The following is a 24,955-nucleotide window of genomic DNA, read 5'->3' on the forward strand; positions in this document are numbered from 1 at the left end:
TGGATTGTTGTCAACCATAGTTTCAATACACTATGGAGATATTGTTTTGACAATTATCTAAAGTGCACTATAGACACACAAACAGGGTTAGAAACTCACACCAGTCCTGCAGCCAGCCCTGGATTTTAGAATTACCCTAAATTGTTCCAACTGCACGACCACTCATAATACTACAAGACTAGTTCAAGTCCCTGATGGAAAAAATCACATGTTTCAGTTGTATTGATTATATACTTTATATAAGAAAACATTGAATTATTTAGATAATCCATTATTTCAGACAACTGAGCAGCAGCCAACATCAAAACATAACATCCCTAGTAGTTACGAATCCAGCATGTACAATTATTTGCCAAAACAAACAAAAATAAGAAATTTCCTTTTGTAGTTTTTCCACCTACATTACAACCAGGACTGAAAATGGATTGCTAATTTACCACATCATTGACCATACCATATGTACAATACTGTATGATGTCCTCAACAGCATCACTGAACATTATTAACTGGTGCAGAAAAAAAAAAAAAAAAAAAAAATCTTACACCCCCTGATGCACTGAATGTGACACAGCTTTTATAGTATTTTTGCTAGAGGAGAAAAGAATAACAGGAATTTAGGGCCAAGGTCACAGCCAACAAGAACTTCAAAATGCTTCACGCACCCCCCCTGGGAAAGGCAGAACATTTCCGTCTTTTATACAACATCAGCATTTAAACTGGCAACAGCTTTAACAAACAGGACTAGGAAAGATGTTTAGGTTTTCCTTTAAGGTCTATTAAAGGCCAATTTACTCTTGATAAGCAATAAATCAAACAAAAACAAGAAGCAAACAGGTCTAGAAAAAACTGTTTTTTCACATCACGTTTTTTCTTATCAGAAGATTTAAGATTGTCCTTTTTTTTCAAAGATACATCATGTATTCTTCTGACAATAAAGGAATGGAACATACTGTTCTCTTTCAATGTCCTAAAGAACAGTGGAACGGGCAGTGCTGTGTGATACACTGCCATTACAGAATCTGTTCCCTGTCGGTGAGATGAGGTTAACAGCTCTATAACCACGAATGCAGACTAGCCCGGCTCTTTATCACTGAGGTTAAGACGCTCACTTGCAGTACATGGGGTCGCCTAGATCGTGCCCAGCCTCTGCCCTGTTACAACAGCACTGATTTGAGATCTTCTTTTCCTTTAAAGGAGGGCTTACTAAACAACACAGTGAAAATGAGATTCATAGAGGTCAGGTGGCAACATGGGTCCCAATGCTTTAACACGTGTGCCACTTACTGCCTTTGAAATGCAAGTGTCCATTTTATCAGCCAGATAATAAAAAGTACAAACCAATGGAAATGTACAGTGACAACTGTGATTGGCTGACACACTATGGCAACCTTGGAAAACTATGATTTGAAGCATGGTTAGAGCTAAAAAAAAACAAAAAGAAAACAACGTGTGTTGTTAATCAGTACAGTGCATGTTTTCATACTGGTTTTTATATAGGGGGGATTTTAATAGTTTACAACCTGCTCGGCTCGCTAATGACCATGTTGTTTTGGCATAGCACATACATGAAAAGGTTAGTAAAAGGTAGACTCCAGTTGCTTAACTGTATCTGAAAACATAGACAGAGCACCAGATTTATTGTCAGGGTCATTAATTCAGAAGGTTACTAATGAGACCTGTCTGCCTTCATCAAACAGCATTAATACGATACCATTACTTGTGCCAATGTTCCCCTCTTCAAAGCCCCTTTTCACAAACATTAGTAGCTTAAGGCCCAATTAAACACCCAGTCTCGTGTTCTGTAAAAGAGGTTTGCCATATCCAACTTGAGTTTGAACCACCTGCCATGGCCACTGCCTGCAACAGAATGTGAGCCTGTAAAGCAGTATGTGTGCAGCTGAACCAGAGGCTTACTACAAGCTAACTAAATCACATTTTCCTGTTTCCAGGAACCAAAAATCACTGACCCAATGACTGTTAATGTACCCTTCCTGTAACAGAGAGTCGCTAAAAACACCGTCACCACAACTTTGATCACCACAGAAGAGAGTTTGATTGATCCAATACAAATCAAGCAACAACAAAGCCAGGAACATCAGAGGACTCTGAAATCTGAAGACAGAGGAATATCTAGAGGTTTAGTTCAGTAGTTTCAGCCAGGAATTCAGATTTCAGTGAACCATTAATTCAAGGCTGAATATGGGATTGGTTTGCTAAAACACCAATCCAAATCACTCCATGTTACATGTCCATATCTGAGCAGCATTAGGAAATGCCAATAATAAAAATAGGCTGTAAAACTGGCATCAATTTTGTACTTGAATTAATACATCCCCAGCATTTATGATAAGTTGAAAAGTTTATGAATCCATCACAGAATGCAGAAATAATTAGCATTTGTCTATCCTATGTGATCTAGTATGTCAAGTATAAACAACTGCAGGTATTACCCAACATTAAGCAAAGACCACAACACTGAAAGTGTGTTTCCAGGAACAGGCAGCTGTTTATTCCATGCGAATGAATGTTTATAGGAAACACTTCAGGAGTAAAAGCTGCCTATAGGTGTCAGGAGATTTATTATATTTTGCTGGCGGTATTACACAGACGTAAACAAATAAACCAGCAGGAAGTTAATGGAAAGATGGTTCCACAGACAAGGAATGCTCAGAGTAATGTTACTTGGAGCACTTCAGACAAACCACCACTGTTCTGGCATTTAAAGTATTGTGAATTGATGTTTACATGGCAGTGTGAATGCTCTTCAACCCTGTTTACAGGCAAAGTAATTCAAAATGCATGATACATGTGTACGACTCAACAAAGCATGTAACACAAATATATAGTAAAAGAATGGGGGGGAAGAAAAGTGTTTCTCGCCTGCACTTTGATGGAAAGATCCAAAACAACCTTTAAAACCCAAAGACACTGCCAAGATGCTCTCTTCCCTTTCCTGTTGTTCATTTCTCAAATTCCATTTTGATTAAAAAACAACAACAACAACAACAACAAAACAGAACCAACACTTACTTGAAATCGTTCACAAGCAACCATGTTTTAACCCTAGTAGCTCTTGACTGGAATCGCTTATAACATCATCTATACACATTTTCAACTCACATTGGTGATGGAATTGAAACACTGACAAGAAAATCTTTAGCCATTTTTAATAAAGCCACTGGAATGTCTGTCTAAATTTCTACCAAGTTTCTTTTAGGACCACTAATAAGTACAATTAAATGTCCATTGGAAATGGAATTCACCAGACATGTAATTTGGTTGTATTACTGTATGTTTCAATATGTGGCATACAGAAATGTGAAATGCAGTAGGATTTTATTAGTGGAGCAGTTAAACTATATTCACTAACATTGCAGTTTGGTTAGTTCGTTGAAAAAGTTTACATTTTTTTCAAGCTGTTTTTTTTTACCCTGTTGATGATACCAAAATATAAAATGGAGAAGAACAAATAATTAAGGATATGTTAAAGACAATCACTACAAAACAAAACAAAACTGTAGTCTAATTACTATATTCTTTCACATTACACTAGGCAGTCACATACAGTTTAAAAGGAAAATAATGCTTTGGGTAATACATGTATGACATTCTTTTACAGGCAATGGAATAAACCGTATTTTCAGGTCTTGTAAAAACAGCTTTTAAGTTAAACACATTCAGGCTTAAATAGTGTACAGATAAAACAAATGTCATGTTAGCCTTCATTTTTAAAAATGAATAGGACGATTTTACTTCTTTAATTTAGTTTAACAAATAAAACAATAAATAAAACAATTCTCCTGCTGTAAAATTGTCGAGTTAGAATTGAAGCTATGCATAGCAAACATTTAGTTCTGGATTGGTATTTATTTGATTTTATTTGGAAAATATCTGTTTGGCATTGTTCTAGCAGTAAAATAAAAATTGCTGATGGTTTTGTTAAGTGTTTTCAAAATTGCTTGTGGTTTTGAAATGGTCCTCCAGGAAAAGGTCTAATTTCTTCTTCAAATCCAGGAAAAGCATGAGTGCCAAGGGATGAACAAACATTATTTGGGGCCAAGTTGAGTGTATGTATCTCTTGGAGAATTTTGTCTGATAGATTTCCATTACACGAGAGTAGATGTTAAAACTTCATGCTGATTTGAACTCGGCTCTCGCCAAGATAAGCACCAACTAAGACGTAGCTTTACAGTAAACTAATGTGATCCATATGTGTCTCCATCCATTTACGTTTCCTTCCATATGATGATGTAGATATCCTTCTGTCTGGTGTTAATGGCTGAAGTGTAATGCTGGCTCCAGGGATCAGCTTATTTTGCCTCGCTGGCGCATCAGCACACACAACGGCTGCGATGCTGGCTCCGGGGATCAACCAAAGTGCGGCCTCCCCAGCGCATCAGCATGACAACCGTCTGGATTGAGCTAAGTAGGGTACATCTCTGGGGTTTTCAAGTGGGCACCTTCCATCCTCAGTGTTTCGTCGACTAGCCCACGACACCTCAAGAGGGCTCGACGGTGATTCTGGCGTCCCAGCATCACCCCCCTCCGTCCCCCACTCAACTCAGCCCAGCTTACTTACCTGTCCCCAGCCAGAATCTTTCCGTCTCAACCACAGCCAGTTGCTGCTCCTCTCTGCTGCTTCAGATAAGTTCTTCACTGTGCGACGCAGCTCTTGGCCACTGAATCCGACGTCTCTGAGAAACCGGGTTGTAGAGTGTGCCACAAATCCTCGACAAATAGACAATTAATAAGACCGAACAATTTGCTGTTTAATTTTAAAACCTGTTCTTAGACATAGGCTGGGACCAAATCAAAACTTTGACAACCCGCTAATCACACTTAACAAAACTGTATTTAATAGCGTTTTCTTTTTTTTTTGTAAGTATCTTATTTCTTCCACTCATAAAAAGAAAACGCTATTAAATACAGATTTGTTAAGTGTGATTAGCGGGTTGTCAAAGTTTTGATTTGGTCCCAGCCATAGTCAAACTGTTTATGGCTTTACCCCAACACAAATGAGAATGTACAGAGAACCTGCTGCTTCTCAGTCATAAAACACTACACATTCCAGTGAGGTAATAATTGCACTAACCTGAAGAGTTTAAATACCACCAAACCTCAGCTGTGCATTCATTTCCAGCAGAGATTTAATACAGATCACAAGCCCAACAACATGGGGTTTATTTGTGTGCTAAGTTATTTACCTTTGATATTAAAATATTACAAGATGAATTTAATCTGCTTTTTAACTGCTGTTTCACTGTCATGGACCACAGAGGGGATGCTACTTGGTTCTGATTTAAGTAAGTGCCTTTTTGTTATAGTCGAATATAAATAAAATAAAATAAAATAAAATGTTATATAATACAGGAGAAAAAGAAGAAAAGCGTTTTTAAAGATTTAAGGGAGACAGCATATTCCCCTCCCATAAAGAGCACAGGCTATGGTTGTTTTTAAGTGGAACACCTTCCTACAGCATCTTATTAAAATGATTTATAAATACTATACAAACAAAATACGCCTACATGTTAAGAACACGCTCTAAGTTAATGTTTATAAAATTGAACCATAAGGTATGCGCCTATATTTTGCAAATACAGAATTGCATTTATCATTATTCTAGTGGAATGCCATTACTGCAGGTAAAAGTGATGAGCACGCTATTCATATTTTGTGATAAAGTGAGCACGCTCTGAATTTGCAGACATTTCTAATAAAGCCACGCGATTATCACAAAATGTTGATTTGCAATCATTACTTATGTTCGGAGGGGTAGACTGGAAGGGGTAATCATTGTAACCTTCAAAGTACAAGTCATGCTAAATTAGTGAAAACAATGAACGCGCCTTTTAATTAAACATATCCTTCAGTATACCCCATATTGCATTAAATGAGACGTGCACTGGAGATGAACAGGATTGGACACCGGCTGCAGTGGCTGCTTTTATACAAGTAAATGTTGCAGCCACGAGTTGTGCACCTTTGATTCAGAACAGTTGCAATGCATTTGTACCTGTTTTGGTATTTCAGCTCGTTGTTCTTCGAGACTTGTAGGAAATACCTGGCACGAGTCACAGTCCCAAGGCTGCAAAGTATGTCGCTGCGTGATGATTCAGAGAGACGTCTTTCAAGAATGTGAAACGTGAGTGATTTGTAATGAATGTAAAACGTCTTTGAAATGATTCTTACCAGAGTACAGCGCATTTGCTTATTGCAAAACAATTAATTTGTAGTGGTTGTTCTTTGTAAGTTACTTTTGAAACTTTAATGTGAATTGAGCGCAATCAGACTAACATTAGCACATATTAAATGGCCGTGAATCCCCAAAATACCTGCGTGCATGTGCTTTACCAACTTCAGGACTCAAGTCCCGAAGTCATTCTTTTTATTTTATTTTAGAGATGTACTAATTTACGCTAAACATATATACTATAGGTTGCCATATTAAATATTGCATCTTAAATATTATACAATATATGTACCTGCCCTACTATAAAAGACAACTACAGACCAACAGATAATCTAATTGAATTGTCTTTGTTGTCTGCCTACTTTTGCGTCTGCATTGAATATATTAGACTGTGTCTAATAACCGGGACTGATTTGTGGTAGATATAACAGTTTCCCATGATCATCATCATGAGGTCCACAGGAATGTGAAGAAAAAACATATTTCTGTTCTAAAATGTGTTCTTTCTTCCACTGCAGTCCAATGAGACCATCTGCCTGGCCAATGGGCTGTGAGAGGGTGAGAGCAGGTTGCAATTACACAATAGTGAGAACAGACAAACCGGAAATTCAGTGCCCTGGCTGGTCTTACACGAGCTACAAGTACCTGATCAGAGTGACCGGGTTCGTCTGGGATCCTAAGGTGGGAGTCACAAGAAAGTCTGCCTTCAAGCAGAACGATGTGGAGAAACACCTCATCTCCAACGCTAGAGCTCAGGAGGAGATTCTGAATGCTGGCAGCACGGTCGACCTCAGCATCATTCAGAACAGACAACAGAATAGGAGGGAACAGAAAAGAAATGGACACGCAAGACATAGAAAGATACATTCTTGAACTTTATCGCTTTTCTTGTACGATGAAAAATGTGGTTATGCAAAATGCTTTATTTTTTGTAGCAACATTTCAAAACTAAGTATCTGATTTATACCAAGACTGTAAATAGGCAGTCTCCTGAGGTGTGCGTTCATTAGTTGTGCTGCAGGATTTCACTTCCCTGAAATTATGTTGTGATGGTTATTGTTTGAACAGTAGTTCCATTTTTAATAGTAAACTGAACTTCTGTACGAGACTTTTAGCAGCTATTTTATATATATATATATATATATATATATATATATATATATATATATATATATAATATAAAATATATATATATGGTTTGTGGTAGATATAACAGTTTCCCATCATCATCATCATGAGGTCCACAGGAATGTAAAGAAAAAACATATTTCTGTTCTAAAATGTGTTCTTTCTTCCACTGCAGTCCAATGAGACCATCTGCCTGGCCTATATATAGAGTGTTGCATTTATAAAGTTTTTAAAACAATGTAAAAGTCATATTTCAAGACATGTGCTATAAATGATACTTATATTGAGTTTAGATTATTTACTCAACTGTTGTATTGTTCAATACATAATGGAAATATGCTATGCTTTGTACTCTTGCTTAATATTTTTTTATACACGTATATGTACAAAGGGTGTTTGGTGTTTCGGAAGTTGCAAAACAGTGCTACGAGCAAGTATATATATTTGAAATACACCCTCCAGCACGTTTCAATTCTAAAAAGACCTGCAGAACAAACATCTATCAAATTGGTATTGGGTGGGATTTATTTTTATTACCCATGATTAAATACCTCATTACAGAGATAACATAACATACAAGTACTTTGGATTTAAAAATAAAAAGGTTGAAAAGGGGTCTACGAGAGTTTCCCCACATATTAAATAATACATTTGCAGATTTCTAAATAAAATACCACATTTGATATGAACAGAGGGTGCACATGGACACACAACATGCTTTAACTATTATATACAGTACACAAATACTTATTGTAAATAGTAAGACACAATCATGATACACAGATAATGAAAATAAGTTAATTAGCCCAAGACTCCTTTGGTTGATGTACAATTTCCCAGGATGCAGAGTGAAGAAACTATATACAGCAAAAGTGTATCTTTTAGTGGTTTGCCCATTAATAAGTAACACTTAAATGTGCTTTTATGCTTTAGCCAGTGAGCTCCAATGGTAGCTCCCTGCTGCAGAGTAGCTCCCATTGGCGAGCCAACAAGGAGATGAGCTTTTCTCGGCTGTCTGAACCAGGCACAAAAATGCACCACTGGACCTCCTTGTCAACACTGCCAGTTCTTGTTTTCAGGCCGGAAGTATTAAACTCACTGGCAAAATGGTCCATTGTCAAGTTACATAATAAGTCAGGACTTTCAAGATCATCAAACACAAAGGTAAGTGCTTGCGGATAAGTCTGATAGCCCATCAACACCCGGTCAAGGTCACGGATTCTCCTGGCATCGGTCAAGCGGTATTTGTCTCTCTTAGGGGGTTCCTTAGCAAAATCAGGCAGTGGGTAGCTGACGTAATCCTCATCAAACAGGAACATGTCTGAGCCTGTGAGAATGAGTGTTTTGGGATGAAGGAGATGCTGGTCCTCTGATATTGTGCTTTTGGAGCGACACACTTGAAAAGCCAGTACGTACAGGAGGATGTTATACGCGTGCAGATTAGCCAGGTCTCCCATTTTCTCTGCAACAATATAGGTCAGGTCCCCGATCTCTTCCTCACTTGGGTATATGAACTTCACTCGACTAGAATGAACAAGCTCATAGTTTTCCATTTTGCCTGTTGGGAATAGAGATCAAAACACTAAACATAAGTGTGCAGCCAATAACAGAGACTCACAAGTTATTTTGAGAAGAACAAACATTCTAGGTCTGTGCATCAAAAAGAAGATGGTATGTCATGACAACAGAGCCTGCGAGAAGTGACCCCTCCCTACCTGTGCTTTTGTTTCCAAATTCAGTGTAGAAATCTTGTTCAACTGGCTCTGGAGATGGTGTCTTTGCTAGGAAGGACAGGACAGACATGAGCTGCTGTATAAAGGCATGGGTACTGTAGCTGTCTCTGGTCAGACAGGAGATGATGTGATCTGCTGAAGGACCTGAAAGAAAAAGAAAATATTACTTTATATTCAATTAATAAACACTGTTAGATTTACACCAAAGTGTTTCAATCAATTTCACAACATAAATCATAAGCTGTTGCAAACTGTCTTTTAAGAATACTGTACAATCATATGGAAGTGGTACATTAAAGAAAAATCCAATACACAACAAAAACCTTTGTACTAAAACTACAAGGTTACAATTGTTTGCTTACAGTCAGTTCAGTGTAGACTGTTATTTAGCACTTGTGTTACTCACCCGCTACTCTGAAGTACTGATCAAAAAGCCCGACATTTACTGATTGCAGGTCATTCAGCTTAATTGTGAAGCAGTATGAATGGAGGAAGTCTCTTTTTTCATGATCAGAGGGCTTCCAATCCCAAACTACTGCAAAAAATAAAGAAAAACATTTCAATCAAACCACAAGGCCAGCATGGATATGACAGTTTTGCACGTCATCTTTAGAAACAAGCCTCCTTTTTCAAGGAAGTGATTTTATAGGGCACTCAAATTTTGGGATGCAAACATACCTGTATTTAAACTGTGCCTTAAAATAATTAGACAAGTCCACTTGTTCCAGGTGATGTGCATCTTTTATCATGCATTCTTTATGATTATAGGGTGCAAAATTGGAGAATGGGAGCATGCTTACGGGATTGATCACCAAGTTGAGCAGCAGAATCATGAAGAACAAAATAAACCGCTTTTGTAGACAGCATTATGCAGGCAGTGATTTCCACATCAGGAGCTTTATAAAACACCACAGAGGACCACAAGAGGTGCTTTATGTCTTCATTCTCCACCTGCAATAAAAGGGGAACAACATTAAAGTCTTTAGTTTGTCAGAAATACCTTCAGCAGTTACAGCACATTGAGATCCCCCCACTGTTCATGAGCCAGGTCATTAGGATAAGGTATAGGTTACTGAAAGTTGTATCCAAAGCACATCATCTCCAACCACAAAATGCTACCAATGGTGTTGGTTAGGATTCAAACCTTTGACCTTCCAGAACAGTGGATTGGAGCTAAAAATCATAAGACATCCTCCCAAGTTTTGGAAAGTAAATGTGTTGAGAAAATAGCATCATCATATTCTTTGTAATGGTACCGCAATAGTAAATCATTCAATAATAATGGAAGCTGTCATGCTTTTAGTTAACGTACTAAAATAAGACAAAGGGTACAGTATTTTAACTAGATGACCTTTTTCAGTAGCGTGATTAAAGTAATGAATTGGGAAACTTGGCATTTGTTTTTTCCTTTCCTTTCTACAGTGTGATTGCCTTCTGTTGTATTTGGCTCTTGCTTTCAACACCGACTGTGCTCTTTGCTTTTTAGTCAGGTAAAGAACATAATTTGCCTTGCAGGCTGGAAAGTGGTTGATATATAACCACACAGGTAAAACATCTCTGGGCTCTTCAGCAAAAGATCAGACTGGGACACCCCAGAAAAAGAGCAGCTCAACTTCAGCTCATTTAGAAACCAACAGACTATATACTATGGCACCGTACTGGTCTGTGTCATAAACTATGGTTTACATATTGCACTTATACAGTTTGTGATGTGAATTTATGTGTTAAGAAAAAAAAAAAAAGTTACCTCAGCAACACTGTTATAGAAAAACTCCACCAAATCATTCCCTTTCAGTCCTGTTAAGAAGTGAAGAGATGGGGAAACAGACAGGTGAAATGGACATTGGTTCTCATCGGTCAGTTTCTGTATCAAAGGGTCAGAAGGATACAGCAAGGAAAGGGTTAAATGAGGCCTTTGGAGACCCTGAGGGCTGCAGGAACAAAAAAATAGAAGAAAAAAAAAACACACACACTTAATGAAACATCTTGCAATATGAACCAGTCAATAGCATGCACATACAATACAATAAACTAGTAAGTTACAATCTTACAACTGTAACCAATACAGAGCCGGGAAGATACAACATACAGGGCCCAACGCCACACAGCATACAGTTAAAATGCAAAAACTGACCAATCGGATGTTTATTTTCTTGATTTTCATGTTGGCAAATACATAGTAATATCAGTACAGTATCATTCCATAAAAAGTGACAAAAGAAATATTTCCATAAACTTGAAATATGATTAATAGAATTTTAGGTGCTGGTCACACAAAAGCTTTAGATGTTTATGAGCAAGAGAAGAGCAAGTGCAGTTAGAAATGTTGTAGCATTCCGTTACCATGCTGTGAATACACAGTAGCTTCACTGTACCTGCTCTTAAGAGTTCTTCGGGTCATTGTGGGGCTCAAGGGACAGCTCTTTATTGAACCGTGACATTTTTTCACCTTGAAGAAAGCAATGGTCTTCACATCCTGCAGGCTGGCTCTAAGCTGACTGAACAGACTCAGAAACAGGAACTTGTCATGGGGCAGGAGAAAGACAGCGGTGACAAACTTGAGCCGGGTCATGAGTTCCAGGACATGGCCATCCCTGAAGGCACCAGCTGGCTGGGTGCTGCTACTGCAACCTTGTTTGGGATGAAGAAGCACAGAAGCAAGCGGGATCTGAATTAACTCCACCCATCTCTTCTCTTCAAGTGTCTTGGCTTTTTTCGTGAGTGCAACAAAGTTCACTTTCATAATACACAGCTGACTGGGCGTTAAGAAGAGCAGACAGGGCACATAAACAGGGTCTTGGTGTGTCTCCGACTGCCACGTGAACGAGAGGATATCCGAATACGGAGAGTTCTTCGCCTCACTTGAAGAGTCAGTTGGGAAGCTGTGGATTTGCTGGTTACAGGGGGCAACCTCTGCAAGGTTAAGAAGGTGAGCGGCAAAGGCACCTTTAACAACAGTGTCACCATCTGTTAGCTGATGGGACTCCAAAAGCTGACTGATAAACTCCTGTGCTGAACTGGAATTTTTCACAGCCGAATTAAACATGTTTAAACAAGAGTAGATCTCTTTCAAATTCTGTGAATCCGAAAGAAAGTACCAGTAAGTATCACTTGTCTTCAACTTCAAGGAAAGACAGGTTTCTGGAACGTCAAAGCCAACTGCTTCTATCTCTATGAATGGGACGGTCAAGACATTTTCCATGTTACCTGTGACACTTTGCCTGTTTCCAGTCAGTTCTTGATGAAGAATTTGGAACACAGCCAGCAGATTGTCAGTCAACACAACACAAGATGCAAACTGGCTTAAATCTTTGTTGACCTGAATGCAGTAAACCCAAAAGACTTTCTTAATTTGGATAAGCTCTTCACCTGCCTCTTCACAACTTTCAGCTGTAGCATCTGAAGAAGCGGTGCAGCCTGAACCATGCTCCCCCTCATCAAGTCCCATTTCGAAATAGCCATCTCCTGAAGCCTGGCTCAATGATTCGTGGACTGTATCCACATGCATGCTGGTCTTGGATGCTTTGAGATGTTCTTCCCACATGGCATTCCTAATAAGTCCAGTTAAATGTGACGTAAAGTCCAGGTTAGTAGCAGTGTAAGAGACACAAGAAAAAGGTAGCACTTGGGTCTTTTTCCAATTGGTCCACATGCTGTCTTCGTCCTCTGCACAATGACAACTGTAACTGAAAAAAATAATAGGTTTAGTGAATAAGTAACTGTAGTCATCCAAATCACTAACTACTTGTACTGTATAACCATTTGTGGTGTTTTTTTACCCCACAAACTTAATCCTGTAAAACTTAAATATGGAGGGGTTTACTAAAACTAACAATAATGTAATTACATTTTACTGTGCTATTTAATACACATGAGTAAACAATATCAAGCACATTAGTTTATACAGTATATTCAGATTAATGCATGCTGAAATTGTTTAGTTGTAAGGTATTTAGGTATTAATCTGGTTGTATGCACTCATGCTACTAAAAAAACACCAACATGCAAGCAAGCCAGTACAAATCAAGATCATTTCCATGTAGGGTTGTGGAAAGCATTTCTACTGAGCAAATAATGAAGTATAATTACACATAATCAACAGCGACAATAGATTGTTCTAAAAAAAATAATGTAACATAAATATTGACAGCCCCTACAATCACAGTACCAGAAAATTCTTTAAAATGCTGCAACTAAAAGTAAATGTCCCTAATTTTAACAATTTTCATCATCAAATGTAATATATTCTCTGTACCTAAAGTGCTGTTCAGTCACATTTATGGGTAACAAACTGGATCCATATGTATGTTTAACCTGTACAGAGGAAAGAAGAAAAAGATAGCTGAACAGCAACAGTTACAATACACACTTCTTTTTAGTGAAATTGGTCCTACTAATAACAATTAACAAGATAAGGCACGCATGATGAATTTAAAAAAGGCAATGCTTTAGATTAAATAATTACATTTACTGTACACAATTAATATATTATGAAGGCTTATGAAAAATTACCTGTATTGTATCCTCACAAGCAGAATTGTGTATATTGGTGCATCGCTGGGTAATTGCAGAATCCATAGGAGTCGATATATCATTGCTAACTTGGGCTGTGTTTTTACATACTACTACTGAGATAAAAAAACAAAGAATCCAAGTTAACTTTTGTCTCTTTACATACTGTAGTTTTTACACAACACAACTCTTTTCTCCATCTATAACAAACAGTTTCCATTAAGTGATAGAAAGGAAAGAATCGGCCTTCAAAACAAATAGCAAATTACGCTCAGATAGCTCAGCGTGACATGCAAGTTGGAAAATGTATACAACAGCCATGAACTAATTCATAAGAAAATCTTTGCCAGCTTATTAGAAACATGCTTTGTTAAAAAGCACACACACTGGTCGACTGAAAGCAAATTTACCAAATATATTGTATCACAAAAATAGTGCTCAACCATCTTAGTAATCTTTAAATATATTGGGCGACTGAAATTTAAATCAGTAATGTCATATATAATTCTAAAAACATTTTTTTTAATACAGATCATGTATTGATCAGTAAATTGATTAAGCTTAGAACGTCTTCTAAATCTTTAAACAAACAAATCTCAGTACGACGCGTCTTTTTTTTTTTTTCTTTTACAGACTTGAGGACTTCTAACGTCTATTTCCCTAGCAAGCACCAGTGCAGCACAGAAGAGCAGACCCAGAAAAGAGCCCAGCCCCAGCAGCCTGATACATACATGATTACCTTGGCTGGAGCTGGCAGGATGGGGCAGAGAGGGAGAGGAGGGCGGAGCAGTGAAAGAGGAGCAGTTGGGTTTGGAACTGGCAGCAGAAAGCTTGGAGTCCTCACTGATCTGACAAAGAGATCGTGGACATGGTGAAACACTGACAGGCACCATTGATATTACAAAGCATCTGCACAGGAGTACAAGGAGCGTCTTTGAAACACACACGAAGACTGTACTGATGACTGCACAGGGGTATGTGTACTGTAATACATGCTAAAACTAATCTCTTGTGACAAGAGTAATGCTTTGAAGCCTACTGATAACTATACCAACAGCACACAGAAAAGAATCAGGAATTCATAAATAATAAATTGACTCAAGCATTCTACTTAGGCTTAGAGAAATGGAATGATCTATGAAAAAAAAATCTTCCTCCTGGGCTTGTTTATGCATGCATACACAACAGATGCTGGCAGGAAATTGAACGTTTGTATTTTGTGTAGACAGCCATCTTTTTGCAGTAAGCCATCAAGCTTTATTATTTCCTTGAGGTAAAAAGTAGACATTTAGTGAAGTCCTATCCATTTACTTGGATGCTAATGCTTAATTATGGGACTGTATCTTTAAAATCATCAGGGTGAATGACATCAAGTTGAATACTCAGAATGTGTTCAATCCCAACACAATTTATAGATTACTGAAGTAATCATTTTATGTTATATTTCTACAGATGTTGAGAGGAAGGATATTCTCTTGCATTTACCTGGAAAAGGAATTCTTAAACCATCACCCTGGAAATCTATTAGTGCTGCTATAGTATGTACAGAGTAAAAGCAGACAGATTTTTCTTTGTATTTTAGTTTCTTTTTCTGCCTCACCTTTTTCTCTGTATTATTCATCCTGTCCTTTGCTTCTTTGGCTTTCTGAATGGCTTTTAACACTTCCACAGTGTCCATCTCCTTCTCTGTTGGAGCAGCGTTGTCTAAGCATACCTATAGTGCACAGAAACACAGCTACATCAGTATTATAAAGCAGAGCACTGCCTATTCACCAGACTGCTCAGATAACACATACCTCTGATGCTCTGTCCCAAAACTGTGCAAGCACCTTGGTTCTGTAATCAGGAATGATGCTTAAGGGGTTGTTGGACAGAGTCAGTTTTTCCAAACAGGGTAAACTTCCAATGTGTTTAATTTCTTCAAACTGAAAGATTAAAAACCAACATCATAGTAACAATACGTGAAGTTTAAACACTATATATATATATATATTTTTTGCATTAAATAGCTTTGGTAAAAAGATAACCTTACAAAATATTTTCCCTGTCTTCTATGGGGAAAAAAATAACATGTAACTGGCACATAGATCCCTGCTAAAGGTGTACAGTGTTTAAGTTTAAGCATTATTTCTCAAATCAATAAAATCCATCAAATCCATATTATATATGTTTAAAATATACATGCAGTGAATCTGTAATGTAGATCCAGAGAATTAAAAATAAAAAATAAAAAAAACTATTAAATAGCATGTGGAAGTTCTAGACAATAGCAAAGGTACCCTTTATTTTGTGATGGGTAAAACAAGACTTTATATGGTCTACTGTATGAATGTGTATTTGCTTTGAGAAAATACATTACCTGGGCTAGTTTATTGTTGCTTAAATCCAAGTTTACAAGAGAATAAAGTTTACAAAGACCAGAAAGACTTTCCAGAAGGTTTCCTGCCAAATTCAGCGTTTTGATGTTTCCAAGCTTTGTGTGAACACCTTCTAATACTGCAAGTTTATTGTAAGACAGATCCAGGTGAATCAGGTTATATAGATGCTGTAACAAGACAAGACATATTACATTTGTAGGGATTATGATTTCTCATTTCAACAGATGACCCCCCTACTAACAGAAGTTCAAATAAACAAGGTTATGCTCTTACCTGCAAGTTCTCTACAAGAGACAGCTCATTGTGACCGAGGTCCAGGAATTCAACTTTTGGTATTAATTTCTGTAAAATAAATAATTAGTATCATACTACATTCTAAAAATATCTACACAGGTAGTTAGCTTTATCAAATCAGTCTGTCTATGATCATAAATACAATGAAAGAATATCCAGAACAGAATCAAACACAAATTGAAACTACTCTTCAAATTTGGGAATCAAAAAGTAATCACATTTATGGATTATTAAAATGCAAGCAAACACCTATTTAAAAACAAACTCCTTTTTTTTTTTTTTGGCTGCTTACCACAGACTCATCAATGCACATTATCCGATTATGACTCATGTCAAGTGTTGTTAAGTTCTTCCAAGTCGGAATAACAGCTGTGACTGGACAGTCTGATGACACTCCCTCCGCTACCCAGTGATCGAATTCAGAGGCTTCTGGTACCAGTATATCCTGGGAATGAAAGCAGGGGATAGAAGAAGTATTAATATGTACAAACAGCTTGGGGAAATGTAAAGGAAGAGCCTGTCAGTGTCTGTGTCTAAGAATGAACAATGCATAGTCTTTCGTTTACCTCATGGTGCTCCAGAAACCTATTGTCAGGGGAAAGATCATGCTCCACTTCTTTATTTTTTTCCAGCAATTAAACAGATTCCAAAAGCTACACTTGGTATGCAGCTGTTAGAACACATCACGTGTAACCCAGATATGTCCTGTAAATTATGTTTTGTATGAATGCGGACAGTAATAATTTACCTTGCCTCCTGAAACTTCAAAACTCGCCTGACATTTATAAAAAATTTTAAAAAAAAATGGCAAAACATCACTGACTATAAAAAATTTAAGGAATACAGCAAAAGTTTACTGAGATCTGATAATGGGAATTTTCATATGAACAGGGAATACAATCAGATTTTGAAGTTCCTTCACCATAAATGCTTTTCAGATTTCCTTATCTGACTGTGTGGGATCTGACTTCAGAGGAAATCTGACTACTTCATGTCATGTAAAAGGTACTGATAAAGAACCCGATCCAAGATCCAAACAAACTGTGTAGCTACATGGTTATCCTCTAAAAGGGGAGTGATTTATTACAGTATTGTACAGAAAAATGCACTATAAATTCGTAGTAAACACACACACTCTACGGATCCATCGAAATGCCAATGCTAACTACACTGGGAATCAGGCAAACAAACTTTTTTTGGTTTTCTGAAATCCATGGTAAATTAATCAGCAATAGAACTGTGCAACTACATGGTTATTCAAAATGATTAGATACTAATACATGTCATATATCTGGGCAGGAGTGTGGAGTAGTGGTTAGGGCTCGGGACTCTTGACTGGAGGGTCTTCGGGTTCAATCCCTGGTGGGGACACTGCTGCTGTACCCTTGAGCAAGGTACTTTACCTAGCTTGCTCCAGTAAAATCCCAACTGTATAAATGGGTAATTGTACATAAAAATAATGTGATATCTTGTAACAATTGTAAGTCGCCCTGGATAAGGGCGTCAGCTAAGAAATAATAATAATAATAATAATAATAATAATAATAATAATAATAATAATAATAATAATCCAGATGCTGTACCTTCATTGATGATGCTGAATAGCGCACACCCATTGTAGCCACGGTCGGCTTTAAAAAAGGAAGTCCTTGTATCTGTTTTGCTTCACAGTGACTAATCTGTAAAAAGAAAAATATAAAAGCATGGACTATACAACAGGATCTACACGGGGGGCTCCCGAGTGGCGCATCCAGTAAAGGCGCTCCTCGCAGGATGTGCCCTATAGCCTGGAGATCGCTGGTTCGAATCCAGGCTATGTCACAGCTGACCGTGACCGAGAGTTCCTAGGGGGCGGCGCACAATTGGCTGAGCGCTGCCCGGGTAGGGAGGGCTTAGGTCGGCAGGGGAATCCACGGCTCACCGCGCATCAGCGACCCCTGTGGCCGAAAGGGCGCCTGTGGCTCTGCAGCGGAGCCGCCAGATCTGTGTTGTCCTCCGGCACTATAGGTCTGGTAGCATTGCTGTGGATCTGCAGTGCGAAAAATGACGGCTTGGAAGGAGCACGTTTCAGAGGACGCGTGTTTCAGCCTCCGTTTCCTGAGTCGACGGGGGGGTTGCGAGCGGTGAGCCGGGGATACAGATAATAATTGGGCATGCTAAATTGGGGTGAAAACCGGGGTAAAAATAATTGGCGACGACTAAATTAAAAAAAAAAAAAAAAAAAAAAAACAGGATCTATACAAAAACCATGTTTCAGTTGAAAAGAGATGTGTATTTGGCAGGATCATATTGAGCTTGTTTATTTTGTATACCTGTATATGATTTATTTTCATTATAAAAATATGCATTAGCAAGCCTTGAAGTAGGCTAATAAAAAGCCAGTTTGTTTACTACAGAATATACTAATTGTAAATCAAACTTGATTTAAGAAAAGACTTGATTGATTTTTTGGTGATTACTGATATTCTGCAATACCTCTATCTGAAGAAGTGACTTGAATACTGATAAGTCAAATGGGAGGAGGTGCTCCTGGATATTGCTGCTGCCGACAGAACCTTGGGAGCTGCCACTGACCTGGAGAGAAAAAATATATTTTCATGTTTCCTTTGTGCAGGTAGTTCTGAACAGTTACATTTCTTACTAGTTAGAATAATTCAACTTATATAAAAGTTTACCTTCAAATATTTGAGTCTACAGGTAAAATCTAGAATGTGCCCCAGGTCTGCTTTGGCATCCCCATTAGCACAGGTGGGTTTGGCCAGTCGGAGCTGCTGGGTGATTGCATATAACTGTAAAGGCCGGAGACAGAATACCTGTCCAGCCACAAGAAGTTGCTCTCCTAAAGAAAAAAAAATACAGTCAATTCAAAATGAAAGTTTGTTCAGGTATTTAATTATAGATTCATTATCCAAAAAGTGTCATTTTTGCCTGTATTTCCACATATAACTTTTTTATTTTAATTGTTTCCTTAAAGATCAGAGCTATTCTAATACATTACCTTTATTAAACAGATCTTCAGCCAGTGCTGCTGTAATTCCATTTATTTCCTGCAAAACAGAGAGAGAAGCTTTAATAATAAATGAGGTAAAATAACTAGATTCTTTACTTTGTATTGAGCTACTAAATAAGGTAAGTCTACATTTCATACACACATTACTGAGGATGGAAGATTAAGGGCTTGCTAATAAAAAACAAACTTTTTGAGCTACGAATTACACTTTCATGAAAAGATAGTAACTGCCATTCCATTAAAAGACTGGCCTTACATTGCAATCAAGTATAACAAGTCCACTTTCTGTTTGCATATTTCCCTTCATTAGACTTTTTTTTTGCTGTACCCCTATATACCAATCAGAGGCAAAAGCATGGCCCAGGTTTACCATGAAATGAAATGGTGATCTTTGCACAATTTAAGTGAATATATATATATATATATATATATATATATATATATATAGAGAGAGAGAGAGAGAGAGAGAGAGAGAGAGAGAGAGAGAGAGAGAGAGAGAGAGAGAGAGAGAGAGAGAGAGAGAGAGAGAGAGAGAGAGAGAGAGAGAGAGGTGATTTAAGGTGTAAAAACAAAGTGTGAAAAATCTAAATTCATTTGAAAATAAAAGTGTTGGTTTTTAAATTATTTACAGAAGGATCTAGATTTACTTTATTCCAGGAAGAACTTGAATTCAACTGGAAGCAACTGAAGCACTGCAAATCACTGCTGCAGTTTTTTATAGCTATATTTCTTAACTTGCTGGAACCTGACAAACACATTTAATAATTTAAACAGTGACAGGTTTTCGCAGTACTGATATTTTCCACAGTATTTAATTAAGGATAAGTCCAGCACTATTCCAATGCGGCTATACCTAGACTTACAGAGGCTGCTGACAGCTTTCAAGTCAACATATAAATGATGCATGATGCATTTTAAGCTTTCCCTTGGGTTAAGAGTTAAAGCCAACCGACAAATCAACACCTCTGTAACCTTGCAAATCAGCCCAAAATAAATACTTAAACCTACTGAACAAATACAGGAAAGAAAAGTGAGTTTACTTAAAATACAAAGAGTCAAGGATGCAATTCTGTTTAATAAACCATGTTCTACAATTATCTAAACACTGCACAGCATTCCAATGCTGTTTGTCACACGTTCCACTGTCACGCTATAAACGGACAGTGAACTTTAAAGTTTACACAAATTAAGTATTTACTGTAGATACATGTCCGAGGCAACTTAGGTAACAAAAACTGCCTCGAGTCAAGACAGATACTGGCTTGCAAAACTGGGAGTTGTCCAAGGACGGAGAACCTTGTCACGATGAAGGAAAAGCAAGGCTTCAGCATCTACTGTAATGAGTGCTCATCTGGCAAACAGCAGGCAAACCCTGCCCCGCTGAAAAACCTACAATGAATGTGGAAAAAAAAAAAAACTACTTCTGGTCTCCTTGATTACCTGCCACGAGTTAAAATCATAAGAAGCTACCGCAGACATAGCATTTATCAGTGTAGTTTCTAAATTTAGTTTAGTCTCAATTCAGCAATATTGAGGCATTCGTATTTGTGAAAGGTGTTGCAAGAAACAGGTCATAACTGAGGACTACTTTTAATAGACATATTTAAGACACTCCTGGTACTGATAAATATTTCATACACATTATAGCTGTCCCTAGATACTAATACTATGTGCTGCCAATGCCTCTCACCAACACATTGTATATTAATTGTCCCTGACAGAACATAAACAACACTTAAGCAATTTATTCCATCCATACCTACATTTACAAGGACAATAAATATAACTCCACAGTGGCACAAAGGAACAAAGCAGAGTATGTCTCATTTGTCAGCACAGTGGCCACAGAAATTTATGGTCAGATACTTAAGCTTTTATGCTCATACAGACATGCAAAACCTCTGTGTGGGTAGTTTTGCTGTAGAAGTGTTGATTTAATTTTTAAATGAAAGGAGATCTTAAAGAAAGAATGACTAACATAATTCTAAGCTTTGGCCTTGTTGCCTAACAATACATAGAAGTGAAAGAAAAGTATTAAGCAACTACTGTATTAAGCAACTACTGTAAGTAAAAACTTACATATAGATGAAAATTCAGAAAACAAGACAAGACTTTGGGTGCAGCCAGAGGGAATTTGGCCAGCAGAGTTTGCAGGTATACTTCGAGTTCCTTTTGTCTCTTTTCCACCAGGCTTTTAGAGTTTTTACCAATGATTTTCTTTGGTGGAAGCAGGTTCTTGTCAATCTTCTTCTCTGCAGTGAGCTGGAAGCAAAAAATGGACAGTCTGAGAGTGCTTTACTTTTTGCACTATTTGTATCAGTGGAAACAATTGTGCAATATCCTAGTTTAAGTATCACAGCAGTAGTTTGAAATACACTGCTATACGTATTTTATTTCAGACATAATAGCCCCTTTCACACACAAGTGCCGCTACTGAGTCGTCTCAGAGACATTTAAAAAAAAAAAAATCTTTAATATACCCATTCACACAGCATGAAATTGCACAACCTATGCCGGTATAATACTGTCATAACCCTTTCACACAGCCAAAGGGATCATGGGAGTACAACTTTCAGACCTGTCAGTCAACAGATCGTTTTCATGGCAACTGCAATTCGGACATAAATTACAGCATCACGTACCGTCCCTTCTATTTGTGAATTCACCTCCTCGTCAGCCTGTAAAGTTAACAATTCCTTAACTTATTCCAGACTCCAATTACTACCTTGTTCTTGATCAGCCATTGTATTTGAAAAAAATGAAAGAGTGTAACGACGACAAAAATACCCAACATGTCCGGTATACAGTCACGTGGGATGTTGATTTTCAATCCACGCCCACTATAGCTCTTAAGTGCCAGCGTAGCCTTTCACATAGGAGTTGTGAGAAGGCATAAAATATGAAGGCTCTGTGACAGTATAGGCAATTCACACAGACCAAAATGATGCATCAGTGCCGGTTCTGAGCGGTCATAACTCGTCTGTGTGAAACGGGAACATGTTTCCTAAATTTTGCGTCAGCATTTATTCATAGGTTTACATTTCCCCCCCAACATACTGCCCTTTGGGTATCTACAAATTACTTTTAAAACTCACAAGCTCATATGACACATTTTTTTTTTCCCAGTGCCCAGTGGTTCGGATACTGATTGCAATGCAGAAGATCCTAAGTTCAAACAATGACATCAACCTTCTCCTGAACCCTGTTCCTCTAAAATGGTTAACTGTTATAAGAACAGGTAAGTCTAAAGCAGTCAGAGTACATGGTGTTTTGAGCTCTGTTTGTCTGCACTCAGAAAGGACTTTGGAATCTTATATAATGGGTTTTTGCCTGCATAATGTAAGCATGTCATTGCACTAAACATTCTGCTTTCACAGTACTTATAAGCAGTGAGAAAATAATGTAATCTTTCCCCTTGATCACAGCATGCTGGGTAGACTGTAGTGCATGAAACTTGCTCTTTGGAACAGCTAGCAAGTGTAAATGGGAGGCGGTAGAAAAAAAGAATTCTATTAGCATATGTTCATGCTTCTTCAAAGATTACCTTTTCATGCAGATCATGAAAATCACTATAGCGGTGCTTGACAGTCCACTTGTGGTTTCCAACATTCACCTCTATTATGTAAACCTGAATAATAATAATAATAATAAAAAAGTTAAATCAATAAATTTATTATAAGTAGGTAACTTACAGTTTATAACCCATTAACCATTGCTGTACAGAATAAGTCAATTTTCAGTCTAGAAAAAATATATATCAGCAAGAATGGGCATTCAACATTACTTAATTACAGTATATGTGATACTGACAGTAATTTGTAGGTAGGCAGCAACCATAAGTAATAATTCGAAAATTGCATGCAAATGCAAAAATGATTTAGTACAGTATGGTGCCACGATTGACTGACAGGAACCAGCAAGCCCCATAATTAGCGCACAGTGTATCTGCAATTTCAGTTGCTGTAGCCCCTTCCTCCCATCTGACATTAAACTGCCATTGAGGATGGGATTCGAATCTACTGTAATCCCCCGACTAATATTTCTTTGACCAATTAATGACAATCGACCTTGTGACACGATACAGCATCACCTAGTTTGTATGGGATTATTTTTGTAGTCTAATACAGTCTATAAATCTGGATCTAGATGCAAAGTAAAGTACAATATTTAAGTTTTAAAATTGACATTTAAACACACGGACCTTTCAAATAAAAGCAATTACAGCTATCGGGAATAACAATCGACTAAAGTTAACTCCCTTTTTGTCTTTAGAGAGGAAATCCTCGCAACCCGTGTTCACAACCTCCCTTAAGAATAGACTAACATTTCTTGCAGATTGTTTATCAGACGGTAAAATAATGATAAAACAAAACCACCAACAAGTGCATTTGTACATACCGTGTAGTTTTCTACGACGAGCTCAGATCCCACAATTCGGACCGCCTTTCTTTCGTTTGCCTCGTCAGGAAACACCGTAGATTCCATTTTGTATAAATTAAATAAAAATAAACAACAAACACTATAAAATAATATGCTGTGTGCTATTTAATACACTACATTGCTTATCCTACCCTTCTTGTCACGTAAACATCTCTCCCAGACCTCCGGTCTCCATCTTTGTTTTTGTTTTGCTTTTTCTTCACAGCTGCAAGGAGATCGATTCAAACTGGTTAAACTTTATTCAAACCGACTGCCCACAGCAGTAAATGTTCGCATCGTCATGAGAACAGAGTACAGTGTCATTATTGCACCACCGTTTCAGTTAGCAAAACTGGAAGCATGTGTAACAAAACACCTTGAAATAGACTTTATTTAACAGATATGCAATTTTACAAATTTGAAAACAGTAAAACAGAAAGCAGCACCATGAAAAGTATCACCAAAAGTACCATAAACTACAGCATGCACGGTATTTAAAATTCCATCATGCAATGCCCAGGGCCATGCATAGTTTAATTGAAACCAGACAAATGGGTCCCCGGATATAACTATTAATAGCAAAGCCAATCAGTAGTAGCTGAATAATAAATGTCCATGCAAATGATTATGTGAGTGATGTATGCACTGCATCATTCACAAAGATATTCATAAAAACAAAATACCACAACAGAAGCTCTTTGCATATTTGGCTGTGGACAGTACTGCAGAGTGAAGCAGCTAGAGTGGGTGGTAGGATTCAGGTCTGGTGACTGACAGGCCTTATGTGGAGTCACTGTTGCTTCTACAGTACCCTACCCACCTGTTTATAGACCTGACTAATGCAGATGGCAGATCTGTGTAGTTGCAACTCACAGTAGGCCTTTATAGTCCATAACACAGAGGCTTATTATTACAGGACTTAGTGAACAAACAATTAGGATTACCTGCATTGCATTTTTAACATGGATTCTGAAATAAATAAATTGTATATCTTTCTGTTGCCAGTGAGTTTCAGTCACAATGGGCAAGACAGCAGATCTGATAGAAATATATGGGCTGATGGAAACATCACATACAGCACTGATGTTACAGAAGGTCTGAAAAGGAATGGTACGTTCTGGAGAACAGACTTTGATGCAGCTATCTAAACCCCTCTCTCTCACACACACACACACACACAATCTGTAGGACGTAATCAACCAGAAAGGGTCACACAATTACTTTTCCAGTTCATACTTGAACTCCTGGCACTGGCAGCTTACCGTATTTGAATACAACTCCTACGTAACCT

General features: G+C 37.7%; 1 protein-coding gene across 6 annotated transcripts; it reads right to left on the reverse strand.

The window, feature by feature from the left end:
- Nucleotides 1-7,820: 7,820 nt before the first annotated feature.
- LOC117414123 (nischarin-like) lies at nt 7,821-23,938 on the reverse strand. Of its 6 annotated transcripts, none has more exons than XM_058999741.1 (21): nt 23,644-23,927; nt 22,790-22,873; nt 21,325-21,507; nt 19,234-19,282; nt 18,911-19,074; nt 18,711-18,809; nt 17,819-17,914; nt 16,528-16,680; nt 16,215-16,283; nt 15,923-16,108; nt 15,360-15,488; nt 15,164-15,277; nt 14,303-14,411; nt 13,564-13,676; nt 13,307-13,365; nt 11,427-12,737; nt 10,799-10,982; nt 9,852-10,002; nt 9,458-9,586; nt 9,034-9,195; nt 7,821-8,876 (listed from the first exon to the last, which is right to left on the reverse strand). In XM_058999741.1, exons 1-21 carry the CDS (start codon nt 23,728-23,730, stop codon nt 8,248-8,250), a joined length of 4,260 nt encoding a protein of 1,419 aa, XP_058855724.1. In that variant the 5' UTR covers nt 23,731-23,927; the 3' UTR covers nt 7,821-8,247. The 6 variants fall into 6 exon arrangements, 5 of the variants coding, with proteins under 5 accessions (XP_058855724.1, XP_058855725.1, XP_058855723.1 ...); XM_058999742.1 differs by having other exon boundaries at nt 11,427-12,731; nt 13,564-13,679; XM_058999740.1 differs by having other exon boundaries at nt 13,564-13,679; nt 23,644-23,926.
- Nucleotides 23,939-24,955: the final 1,017 nt, after the last annotated feature.

This window comes from Acipenser ruthenus, chromosome 25 (genome assembly GCF_902713425.1).
Source record: "Acipenser ruthenus chromosome 25, fAciRut3.2 maternal haplotype, whole genome shotgun sequence".
Taxonomy (NCBI): Eukaryota; Metazoa; Chordata; class Actinopteri; order Acipenseriformes; family Acipenseridae; genus Acipenser; species Acipenser ruthenus.

What these genes read in the sequence shown, in the direction of transcription:
- LOC117414123 (XM_058999740.1), bottom strand. Translation starts at nt 23,730, where the DNA reads ATGGAATCTACGGTGTTTCCTGACGAGGCAAACGAAAGAAAGGCGGTC. An exon ending in TTCTGAATTTTCATCTATAT is followed by an intron (nt 19,283 to 21,324) that starts GTAAGTTTTTAC and finishes TCTGTTTTGCAG; the next exon opens with GAAATAAATGGAATTACAGC. An exon ending in CGAAGAACTCTTAAGAGCAG is followed by an intron (nt 10,983 to 11,426) that starts GTACAGTGAAGC and finishes TTGTTCCTGCAG; the next exon opens with CCCTCAGGGTCTCCAAAGGC.